This window comes from Oncorhynchus mykiss, chromosome 18 (genome assembly GCF_057628025.1).
Source record: "Oncorhynchus mykiss isolate SJ-2025 chromosome 18, ASM5762802v1, whole genome shotgun sequence".
Taxonomy (NCBI): domain Eukaryota; kingdom Metazoa; phylum Chordata; class Actinopteri; order Salmoniformes; family Salmonidae; genus Oncorhynchus; species Oncorhynchus mykiss.
The window spans coordinates 51,911,128-51,924,058 of record NC_143039.1 but is presented as its reverse complement, the minus strand read 5'-3'; the positions used below and the strand labels follow the sequence as shown (position 1 = coordinate 51,924,058).

The following is a 12,931-nucleotide window of genomic DNA, read 5'->3' as shown; positions in this document are numbered from 1 at the left end:
GTTAGTGTTGTAAATGACTATTGTAGCTGGAAACGGCTGACTTTTTAATAGAATATCTGCATAGGTGTAGAGGCCCATTATCAGCAACCATCTCTCCTGTGTTCCAATGGCACGTTGTGTTAGCCAATCCAAGTTTATCATTTTAAAAGGCTAATTGATCATTAGAAAACCCTTTTGCAATTATGTTAGCACAGCTGAAAACTGTTTTTAGTTTTAGCTAACACAACGTGCCATTGGAACACAGGCATGATGGTTGCTGATAATGGGCCTCTGTACACCTATGTAGATTATCCATAAAAAAGTCTGCAGTTTACAGCTACAAAAGTCATATACAACATTACCAATGTTAACACTGTATTTATGATCAATTTGATGTTATTTTAATGGACAAAAAAATGCTTTTCTTTCACAAACAAGTACATTTCTAAGTGACCCCAAACTTTTGAACGGTACTGTATATAGGTATATATATATATATTTTTTATGGAATAAGATTATAAAAACATGGTTTGCTTTGTCATTATGGGGTATTGTGTGTAGATCGATGAGGGATTTATTTTTTAAGAATAAGGCTGTAACATAGCAAAATGTGGGAAATGTCAATGAGTCTGAATAGTTTCCGATGTACTGTTCTAGCCTGGCTGTGTGGTGGCTAAGGCTAACTACATGCTAGCCTAGCTGTGAGGGGGCTAAGGCTACCTAAACTAAGCAACAAAAAAGAAATGTCCCCTTTTCAGGACCCTGTCTTTCAAAAATAATTTGTAAAAATCTAAATAACTTCACAGATCTTCATTGTAAAGGGTTTACACACAGTTTCCCATGCTTGTTCAATGAACCATAATAAATAAATTAATATGCACCAGTGGAACGGTCGTTAAGACACTAACAGCTTACAGACGGTAGGCAATTATGGTCACAGTTATGAAAACATAGGACACTAAAGAGGCCTTTCTACTGACTCTGAAAAACACCTAAAGAAAGATGCCCAGGGTCCCTGCTCATCTGAGTGAACGTGCCTTAGGCATGCTGCGAGAAGGCATGAGGACTGCAGATGTGGCCAGGGCAATAAATTGCAATGTCCGTACTGTGAGACGCCTAAGACAGCGCTACAGGGAGACCAGACGGACAGCTGATTGTCCTCGCAGTGGCAGACCACGTGTAACAACACCTGCACAGGATCGGTACATCCGAACATCACACCAGCGGGACAGGTACAGGACAGCAACAACTGCCCAAGTTACACCAGGGACGTACAATCCCTCCATCAGTGCTCAGACTGTCCGCAACAGGCTGAGAAATGCTGGACTGAGGGCTTGTAGGCCTGTTGTAAAGGCAGGTCCTCACCAGACATCACTGGCAACAACTTCGCCTATGGGAACAAACCCACTGTCGCTGGACAAGACAGTACTGGCAAAAAGTGCTCTTCACTGACGAGTCGCGGTTTTGTCTCACCAGGGGTGATGGTCGGATTTACATTTATCGTTGAAGAAAAAAAAGAGCGTTACACCGAGGCCTGTACTCGATTTGTGTCTGGAGGGTCCGTCACAGTCTGGGGCGGTGTGTCACAGCATCATCGGACTAAGCTTGTTGTCATTGCAGGCAATCTCAACGCTGTGCGTTACAGGGAAGACATCCTCCTCCCTCATGTGGTACTCTTCCTGCAGGCTCATCCTGACATGACCCTCCAGCATGACAATGCCACCAGCCATACTGCTCATTCTGTGCGTGATTTCCTGCAAGACAGGAATGTCAGTGTTCTGCCATGGCCAGCAAAGAGCATGATCTCAATCCCATTGAGCACATCTGGGACCTGTTGGATCGGAGGTTGAGGGCTAGGGCCATTCCCCCCAGAAATGTCCGGGAACTTGCAGGTGCCTTGGTGGAAGAGTGGGGAAACATCTCACAGCAAGAACTGGCAAATCTGGTGCAGTCCATGAGGAGATGCAGTGCAGTACTTCATGCAGCTGGTGGCCACACCAGATAGACTGTTAATTTTGATTTTGACCCCCCCCCCCCCCTCCCCTTTGTCCAGGGACACATTATTAAATTTCTGATAGTCACATGTCTGTGGAACTTGTTCAGTTTATGTCACAGTCGTTGAATCTTGTAATGTTCATACAAATATTTACACCTGTTAAGTTTGCTGAAAATAAATGCAGTTCACAGCGAGAGGACTTTTCTTATTTTGCTGAGTTTACATGCTAGCCTAGCTGTATGGGGACAAAGGCTACCTACATGCTAGCCTAGCTATGTACTGGCCGGTTACCTGGAGCATGCTGTCCTTGGTCTCCAGGTCTTGCTGCTGGGTGCTCAGCTCCTTCCTCTGGATCTCCAGCTGCATGTGGAGCTGCTGCACCTCCTCACTCTTGTTCTCCAGCTCTTCCCGGAACTGCTCAAGCTGCTCCTCCAGGTTACTGATCTGGAGGGGAGGAGTGGGAAGGGGGGAGTCAGGCTGGCGTGTTGTGTGTTCTTGTTTAACTGAGGACCAGGGCATCGACACATGAACAGGGGACTTGAAATCCAAGTGGGGACCTGTCTTGTGTACATCATTGGTAATTGAAGGAGTGTGATTTGAGGCGAGGTGAAAGATGGCAGGCAAAGGGATGCAACAAGCAGAGGAATGGCCCATTTTGTGTAAATCATTGGGGGCGTGATAACCAATCAAGATTTTTGCTGGCTAGCTTTGACACTTTGCTGGATTGGCTACTTATATATTCCCTTCCAAACATGTGAAAGAAAGAAACCCCCCATAAGTCTAATACATTACTTCTTTCTCTTTCCTGTCCAGTGCCTCTCTTTCAGTCTGTAGCTGAGCCTCCAGTGAGGAGTCACCAGGCCCACTAACAGACACATCCTGCCTCTTATCCTCCACCTGAAACACACATGCACGCAACGCCACAATATTATTATTTAGCAACCAGGTCATGCGTGGCGAACACACACAATAATACACGCAAGCACACACACACACACAACTGCACAGCCATACATCATATACAGTAGCTGCGATCTCATACACTTAATCATCTGTGCAGTAGCAAGTTATGGGGACATTTCTTTCACTGCTCAGTGTTTCAGCCTGCCAACAGTGATATTGGTTGCGGTACTTCAGGGGTGTCAAACTCATTCCATGGAGGGCCGAGTGTCTGCGGTGAGGGGGGTTCCTTAGTAATTAGTGAACTTAATTAATCAATGAAGTACAAGGGTAGAGTGAGAACCAGCAAACACTCGGCACTCCGTGGAATGAGTTTGATATGTGCAGTACTTGGGTGCAGTACTCATTATTATGGGCGCACACACACATTCTCAGCCCTGACATCAGGGACTGTCTGTACAGTCTCCTTTCTTACTAATGTACACACACAAACACCCATATACACATGTAGCTTCACGCTGTCATTCTCTCACACTCAACCAGAACATACAAACTCTCATTCTGAAACAGTCACACACTCCATCTTCTCTCACTCACACACCCCCGCTAACATTAACACAGCATCATTAACTATTCCCACTCCATTGTCCCTCTCCTCTCTTTTTCATCTTCCTCCCTGTCTCTCTCCACCCCTCCCCCCCTTTGTCTCTCTCACCGTCTCTGTGCTGGCCAGCAGAGCCTGCTCCAGCTCGCGGATGCGGCCCTCCAGCTTGTCGATCTCCTCGTTGCGCTCGCCCGCCTCGCGCTGCAGCTGCTCAGACGCCAGTAGCAGCTCGCTGCACCAGTCCGCCTTCTCCCTCAGCTGCTGGGTCAGCTGATCCACCTGGGAGAGGATAGGGTTGAGGAGGAGAAATGAGCGGGAGGAGAGAAGGAGGGAAAGAGGGGTTTTCAGTGAGGATCGTACAGTCTGTAGCTTCAATGTATCAATGTGGCTAGCTAGTAGCAACACAACACAGTAACTGGGAGGTCAGCTGATCCACCTGCCGTTTGGAAAAGAGGGAGGGAAAGAGGGGGTAGTAGGGCTGGGAATTGCCACGGACCTCACGGTACAATATTATCAGATACTTAGGTGCCGATACGATATATATTGCAATTCTCGTGATTCTATTTGTATGGCTATTCGATACTGTAATCGAATTGCAATTTGATGTTCCAAACATATTGCTCAAAGACCGCATGAGAACATTTTGATTTTGATTGTTCATGGAAATAAAAGTGCTGGAACCATGTTGGCTCACTATTTAGAAAGAAGCTATGTAGAAGAAGCTATAGGATGAAAAATACCAGAGTTTTGGCACAGGTAGAGCCAAATAGTGCTAGCTAATGCTAAGTAACAAAATAAATTAAAATTTAAATTGCGTATTTTACAAATCGATACTTGGAGTCTAAGCATTGATATAAAAAAAGTATACTACGATAATTAAATGTAGCGATTTTCCCCCTCCATCACTAGGGGTAGAGGGAATGAGGAGAGCTTCAGCGAGGATGGCAAAGAAAGTCTACCTGTCATTTGCCTTTTGGTAGGCCGTCATTGTAAATAAGAATTTGTTCTTAACTGACTTGCCTAGTTAGATTAAAAAAATAATCAAAATGCAGAATAGATGATATGCTTCAATATGAGAGAAGCTACATTTCAGTATATGTTAGCTACTAGCAATAGCTGTTAGATTAGCTGAGCCACCTGCCGTGTGGGAGAGGGGAGGAGCAGAGGGGAGGAGCAGAAGGGAAGGAGAAACAAGGATGGCTTGGCTATGGTGCGGCTGAACAACGGCAGTATTAATGTAAGCGGGAGCAATTCTATGAGGTCAGAGGATCCACACCTGCTACATGGTAGAGAAAGGGAGAAAAATAGGGGAAGAGGGAGGGAGAGGTGGGGTTTTAGTGCAGCTAATGATATTTATTAGTAGAGCCTTTTCAATGATGCTAGCAGCACTAACAGCTGGGAGGGCAGCGGATCCACCTGCTATGGTGAACAGAGGAATATTTAAAGGGACAAAAAGGAGAAAGAGAGCAGAGGAAGGGAAAGTGGGGGGATCTGACGTGGTTTACAATGACAGGTTGCTACCATGCAACTGATGGAGTTTCGCTAATGAGAGAGGCTGTTTCAATGCAACTAATAGCAATACCTGGGAGGTCAGCTGATCCACCTGCCATAGGAGAGGCAAAGAGAGGGAGAGAGGAGGGAAGAGGAGGAAAGAAGGAGAGAGAATGGCCTTTAATGAGCATAGCAGTGACTAACAGGAGAAGGTGGAGGGAGAAGGAATGGCGCTAAGATTATGATTGCAGAGAAAGGCTGCTGAGATAACGCTAAATGCATTTAGCTTAGCAAAAACAGGCCAGTGCAGTATCTACAATGATGTTTAAAAAGAGACAACTATAATTAAATTCAACTAACTCTGAGTGACTTTTAGTGAAACGTTTCCACAACACATGCCACTATAATACGGCTGAAGACTCTGAACACGAACAGCAGCATGGTAACTAATGTAAAACACAGCTGATGGCAACAGCAAGCAGAGACACTGCCACAGCATGTCAAAGAGACGTGGAGCTATGATAATGACTTTTAGCTGAAACAAGCCACAACAACTCAATTGACGTACAATAAACCAGAGACAAGCAATATGTCACAGCTGTTATGACAGCAGATGCCATGATAATGCAAAGACAGACCTCCGTGGTCAAGATTACGATGATGCTCAGCAGAAATATCATAATGTAATACAGTGGGGGAAAAAAGTATTCAGTCAGCCACCAATTGTGCAAGTTCTCCCACTTAAAAAGATGAGGCCTGTAATTATCATCATAGGTAGACTTCAACTATGACAGACAACATGTTTTAAAAAAATCCAGAAAATCACATTGTAGGATTTTTTGGGAATTTATTTGCAAATTATGGTGGAAAATAAGTATTTGGTCACCTACAAACAAGCAAGATTTCTGGCTCTCACAGACCTGTAACTTCTTCTTTAAGAGGCTCCTCTGTCCTCCACTCGTTACCTGTATTAATGGCACTTGTTTGAACTTGTTATCGGTATAAAAGACACCTGTCCACAACCTCAAACAGTCACACTCCAAACTCCACCATGGCCAAGACCAAAGAGCTGTCAAAGGACACCAGAAACAAAATTGTAGACCTGCACCAGGCTGGGAAGACTGAATCTGCAATAGGTAAGCAGCTTGGTTTGAAGAAATCAACTGTGGGAGCAATTATTAGGAAATGGAAGACATACAAGACCACTGATAATCTCCCTCGATCTGGGGCTCCACGCAAGATCTCACCCCGTGGGGTCAAAATGTTCACAAGAACGGTGAGCAAAAATCCCAGAACCACACGGGGGGACCTATTGAATGACCTGCAGAGAGCTGGGACCAAAGTAACAAAGCCTAAAATCAGTAACACACTACGCCGCCAGGGACTCAAATCCTGCAGTGCCAGACGTGTCCCCCTGCTTAAGCCAGTACATGTCCAGGCCCGTCTGAAGTTTGCTAGAGAGCATTTGGATGATCCAGAAGAAGATTGGGAGAATGTCATATGGTCAGATGAAACCAAAATAGAACTTTTGGGTAAAAACTCAACTCGTCGTGTTTGGAGGACAAAGAACGCTGAGTTGCATCCAAAGAACACCATACCTACTGTGAAGCATGGGGGTGGAAACATCATGCTTTGGGGCTGTTTTTCTGCAAAGGGACCACGACGACTGATCCGTGTAAAGGAAAGAATGAATGGGGCCATGTATCGTGAGATTTTGAGTGAAAACCTCCTTCCATCAGCAAGGGCATTGAAGATGAAACGTGGCTGGGTCTTTCAGCATGACAATGATCCCAAACACACCGCCCGGACAACGAAAGAGTGGCTTCGTAAGAAGCATTTCAAGGTCCTGGTGTGGCCTAGCCAGTCTCCAGATCTCAACCCCATAGAAAATCTTTGGAGGGAGTTGAAAGTCCGTGTTGCCCAGCAACAGCCCCAAAACATCACTGCTCTAGAGGAGATCTGCATGGAGGAATGGACCAAAATACCAGCAACAGTGTGTGAAAACCTTGTGAAGACTTACAGAAAACGTTTGACCTCTGTCATTGCCAACAAAGGGTATATAACAAAGTATTGAGATAAACTTTTGTTATTGACCAAATACTTACTTTCCACCATAATTTGCAAATAAATTCATAAAAAGTCCTACAATGTGATTTTCTGGATTTTTTTTCCCCTCATTTTGTCTGTCATAGTTGAAGTGTACCTATGATGAAAATTACAGGCCTCTCTCATCTTTTTAAGTGGGAGAACTTGCACAATTGGTGGCTGACTAAATACTGTTTTGCCCCACTGTAACTAATGATATTTACTTGAGAAAGGTAGCTACAACACAGTGTGAGAGTAACCTCGCCATGAAATCTGCTTTTTCGAAAGACTCAAAATATATTAAGTGTTTAGTGACACGGACAAAACCACTTAAAACCGATTATGTCCAATAAAATATTCAATTAAAAAGCCTTAAATACTACAGTTTTACAAAATGCATTACAAATCACATCATATCCACAACCCCCTTTCAGTTCAATATAAATTACCATGGTGATGATCGACAAATCAACCCTCGCCCGGAAAAAACACAACAAAAACAGCCCCATCCAGCAAATACTATACGTACATTTTCCTTCACAATACATGTTGATGCAACAGTTCCAGTTTAACTAGTCTGGGATCATATTCTGGTAACCATAGGAAATTCTACCTCCCCATTGTCCTGGAAGACACTGAGTCCTCATGTAAAAAGCTACAACAGTCCACTTTTACAAGCTGAGCATCTACATTACTGCCTTTCCCATTGTGACAGAAGAAAAGGAGGGAGAAACTGACTGTGGGGTCCCACAGGGCTCAATGCTGGGGCCATTGCGGAACTGAATTGTTACCTCTCTGCTTCTTTGTTCAGAGCCGGGCTGCTGCTTCTGGCTGTTCTTTAGCTGCTGCTCCAGTTTCAAGATCTCCTGCTGGAAGACATCCCTCTCGTGTTCCCGGTCGATGGCTTGCTCCTGGGGATCAGATTTTAAGACCAAACCTTTAAAGGAGAGTGCCTAAGGGAAATACCTTATGCACTGCCTAATCCCCAATAACCAACATGCACATTCATATAACATTTGTGTAAATCTGTATACTTTAAAACAACGTAATTCCTAAGGTCCTCCCCCATCCACCCCTCCCCATTAATCCATCTCTCCCATCTCTCTATCCATATTCATCCATCCAGTCATGCATCCATCCCCCCTCCCTCATCTCTCCCTTCCCCTCTTTCTCTTACATCCAGGAACCTCCGGTTCTTCTCCAGTTGTTTCTCCAGGGCCTGGATCTGCTGCAGCAGGTCGCCGGTCTCTGTCTTGCGGGCATGCTCCAGCTCGATGACCCGGTTGACCTGCTCCTCCAGCTCAGCCTCCAGTGTTTTCACCTGGTGCAGGAGGCCCAGACTCTCCTTCTCTGCCTGCCGCTGCACCTCTACCTTCTCAGCCATCAGCTTCTCCGTCTCCTCCAGGAGGTCTGGGGGGAAGGGAGGGAAGGACAGAAGGCGTCACACATAAGGTCGCTTTAGAGGGGAGGAGTCAATGATTTTGGACAGGTTTCATTCGATCAATGGACAGGATGCTGAGATGGAGTTATTGTGGACTCAGTTACAGCCTATTAATGTAAAACCTAAGTATATTCAGCGGTTTTTGTCTCAGAAGTTATAAAATTGTGTTTTATTCATTTTAAAATTATGACATTATTGAGATGGCCGCTTTTAACAAAATGCCCCCAAAACAGTCTGCCATTTCAGCATCACGTATAACATATCTATCAATCTCACTCCCAGTATCTTCCCAACATATACTAATCCGATGCTATCATTTAACCAACATTAAACCAACCAACATTGCTTCACCCAGGAGATCAAAACCCTCATTGTATTAGTTCAACAGATAAAAGGGTAAGAGAGTGCAAACCACAGACCAAGCACATAGACAGTGCTGAGACATTGCAATATCCATGCCTCATATGCAATTGCAGGCAAGGGGTGGGACAAATTCCTAATTGAGCAATCATCTTAACTCCAAAGGTAGTGGACATTGTCCCGTTGTTAGCATGGATAATGTGAAGTAAGGTTAGGGTGAGCTAAACTCTAGGAGCAAAGATGATTGCCAATGAGGAAATACTTACGCTTACAGTATCAACGTATCAAAATATAGCTTATCCGATTCCTTCAATCATGCTCAATCATAAATCAAATGAGAATGATCACACTGACCCATAAGACATTAACATGACAAACCATGACGTAGAAAAGTGAATCAAAAAAGAAAAAGCGTAAGCAAGGGTTAGTGACTGAGTGAGTGAGCCCATAGCAAGCGCCAACATTTTTTTGTGAGTTGCTGTATTTGGGGGTTAAAAAATATATATATATAAGTGCCAATCGACTAGAGACTAAAAGGTAACATAGATAGACTGGCCATGCTCTGATGTGGGACACACCTGCTTCAGGTGCTGCATCGACTGCAGCTTCAACTAGGCCTATGGGAGGAATAAGAAAGCACAGTATTTCAACATGCACTTGTTTTGTCATAAAAAGGAGGAAGACTGGAGGAGAAAGGATGCGAGAGGTGAAAACAAGAGGGCGGGGCCTCCCTGCATGTGCTGTCATGGTATTGGTTAAAGCTGTGTCGGAAGAGGATGGATAAGCCAATGCAGTGAGGTGAGAGCAGGAGTGAGGTGTTACTGAAATGGCTCCCTGTACATTGAATTCATGTCCTTGCTGTATACTTGCCATTTCCTTATGGATTGTTCATTAACCTATGGAATACCTTGAAATAGTACTGGAAAGAGGTAATGCATCGGAAAATGCTTAAAAAATATTTTGCAAAGGAAAACAAGTGTGTCATTGTTCAAATCAAGGTAGTTCCTCCCCATTTCAGTCCACTTCATTACGTTTGGTGCCTAATGAACACAACCCAGGTGAGACTTTTGTCAGTTACAGTACATGTGTTCCAGGATTCCGTTTTATCCCAGAGGATTTCCATCAAAAACAATGATCAATTGCAAACTTCATTACAACATGAATGAATCACCACGGTCACCGTTTCTATAGGAATTCAGTAAAGCACAGTAATAACAGAGTATATAAATTAAAAGTACAAGGATTTCGTTAAAAAGTCATTGAGTGATAAGATGATAACAATGAGTGGCTACTCTTAAGCTGACACAGTGTGTGATGATAATGATGATGACAATGAGTCACACAAATAATCAAATGTAGATCTAATCAAGGAAATACACCAACCTTCTGTATGCAAAATAACATGGGCCTGTTTTATCTTCGTCATAAGACCCACAGAAATATAATTACTAGAACGGACATGTCAAATTGCCATGGCCTGAGGGGTTTCTCTCAGTAATGCTAGTATTTCTATTTCAATGATACAACCCCCACTCCACTCTGCCCACTCTTTGGAGTAGTGATGTCATAGAAATATGTAGTCATAGCTCTTGAGTATCACCAACTGCATGTTTTTGAGCATCTCTATTGGAATAGGCATTGCGCATATCCAATACACTTTACATGATATGAAGATAACATTCTCACCATTATTTCACGGTCTAGAAAACCAATCAAATCAAAGTTTGTCACTTGTGCCGAATACAGACCTTACAGTGAAATGCTTACCTACAGGCTCTAACCAACATTGCAAAAAGGTATTAGGTGAACACAAGCAATATTTGAATGTTTGTCAAACTGTATATTTTGTTCCATTCAGATCCAACAAGAAAATAAGTGGTGGGGTACATACGTAACTCGCGCGGGCCGGCATGCTCCCTCATGGCATCCTGTTGCCGTGACAGTATCTCTCGCTCCTCCTGCATCTGCAGCCTCTCCTGCTCCAGTTCGTGTAGACGGCTGCTTGTCACCTGCAGGAGCCAATGACATTTAGTTAGAGGCAGGTTGACAATGTGGTTAGCCAATTAAAAATACTAACTCAGACACACAAAAACTGCCTTTGCAGTGTGCGAAGTTGCCCGACATCCCGGTAACATTTTAAACAGATGGGAAACAATTTGAAACATAATTGTCCAACGTTTTCTTTAAATCTGCATAGTGGTTGAGATATATTGGACAAAAAATATTTACCTAGTATTAGGTTTGCAAATGTAGGGTATATTAATGGAAACTTACCAGTTAACCTGCAGAATTTTGGTATCTTTCAAGGATTTTATGTAATCCATCACAGGACATCTAGTGGCCCTTTTGGGTACTTCATATTTTTACAGGTTTCTAATTATCTCTGGCCCACGGTATGTCTTTATCACATGTAAAATATATTAAATTAAACACGATGATTTTCAAATAAAAACTATAATGAAAGCTGTAAAATATCATCCTAAATATAAATCCATCAACTTAAAACCATCAACTTAATATTATGGTTTCAGTGAAAAAAATAAATAGTTGGAAGAGTTGCAGAGTTAATTGAAAATAATGCCATTGCTGATTAGAAGCTTTTTTTCAATAAATGATGTTATTTTCTCTTCAACCATATGATCTATCTATTAGAAACTAATGGACAATATGGAGGCTGATATAAAAAAAGAACACTATAAATAAATACATTTAAAAAAAGTTCAAGTATAAATGACCAAGGTTTACTGAAGATTACGGCAACTTTGGTAAACTACCAGTAGCATTGCAATCCTACCTAGCAGGCATTACTGGTTGAAATTTCATCATTATGACAAAGACTGCTAGCTGGGTAGTGGACAGAGCACGTCACCCTCAACGGTTATAAAACACAGCGATAATGGTGGCTGTAGACTGGGCCTGTGTCTCACCTGCAGCTCCTGCTCCAGGCTTAGCTGTAGCTCCTCCTTCTGACGCAACTCCTCCTCCAGCGCGGCCCGTTCACCCGTGTAGCCATCGATCAGGCCTAAGGGGGAGAGAGAGAGGAGAGGGAGTATTAATATATAGATTTAGCGATCGTTGAATGACACGTTAACACGTCACACACAGTTAGAGCCCAACCAATATATCGGTTCACCGGTACTATCGGACGATATTGACCTCTACCAATATCCAATAAATAGAATGAAAAAAGGGAACCACATGATTATCTGAATACTTGCAGCCATTCTCATGATGCATCATTTTTGTCACAAAGTAAGAAATCAACAATTGATGTATATTTCTTGGACAATTGCTATTTTGGATGTCAATTTGAGAACTCTGAAAAATTTTTACTTTTACATTTTTCTCACTGTAAAACAGTAGATAGGCAGATATCAGTAAGATAAGTACACAAACTAGGGCTGGGCGATACGGCCTAAAAATCATATCTCGATTTTCTCAAGCTTATGGGCAATTTACGATATATATATATATACATATATACATACATACACACACACCTTTTGTTCTTCTCTCTAAATAAGCTTTGCTGCACAATTAAAGGTCAATTCACTGCATTTCAAACCGTCAGGAATAATCAAATGAATTCTGGACTTGTAAAAGTATATTATCCTAAATGATAGCCTTCAACCATAAGACCCAATAATAATGGTCTTTATCAAATGTAATTATTTTATTAAAATAGTTTAAGCTGTTTTTTTGCAATAATCACTGATCTGACTTTCACAGCTATATATGAAAATGCCCTTTTTTTTAAAATTACAAATCTCACCAGAACCAAGCACAATGCACACTCACTAATAATTACCAACTTCTGTTAGCAGGCATTATATAAATTTAACACAGGTCCCAAACAATCTCTCAAGCACAAGCCAACTGCAAGTGAGTAGCCAGCTAATCTTTATATTTAAAGTCTAGCCAACTTAGATCTATTTGCTTGCTAACAAAGTAGAACAGTTAAATTGTTATGAAGAATACACCCTCCTGTCCATCTCCAACTGTTTTAACAACATAGACTGTTTAGATGTTGAACTCAAGTTGCCTCCCTGGATAAGAACATCTGCTGTCTCAGCCA

At 42.6% G+C, this 12,931-nt stretch overlaps 1 protein-coding gene across 27 annotated transcripts in view; it reads right to left on the bottom strand.

The window, feature by feature from the left end:
- Nucleotides 1–12,931, bottom strand: part of akap9 (A kinase (PRKA) anchor protein 9) — a 141,025-nt gene that overhangs the window by 27,620 nt on the left and 100,474 nt on the right. For 7 of the 27 annotated variants that reach the window (XM_021572166.3, XM_090208739.1, XM_090208736.1 and 4 more), the window contains 8 exons: nt 11,784–11,878; nt 10,748–10,865; nt 9,435–9,473; nt 8,233–8,465; nt 7,847–7,966; nt 3,591–3,758; nt 2,768–2,872; nt 2,267–2,419 (listed from right to left, as the gene is read on the bottom strand). In XM_021572166.3, coding sequence (XP_021427841.3) covers nt 2,267–2,419; nt 2,768–2,872; nt 3,591–3,758; nt 7,847–7,966; nt 8,233–8,465; nt 9,435–9,473; nt 10,748–10,865; nt 11,784–11,878 — 1,031 coding nt within the window. Of the gene's footprint in view, nt 1–2,266; nt 2,420–2,767; nt 2,873–3,590; nt 3,759–5,061; nt 5,083–7,846; nt 7,967–8,232; nt 8,466–9,434; nt 9,474–10,747; nt 10,866–11,783; nt 11,879–12,931 lie in introns of all 27 variants that reach the window. The other 20 variants (XM_021572164.3, XM_021572171.3, XM_021572165.3 and 17 more) reach the window with 7 other exon arrangements.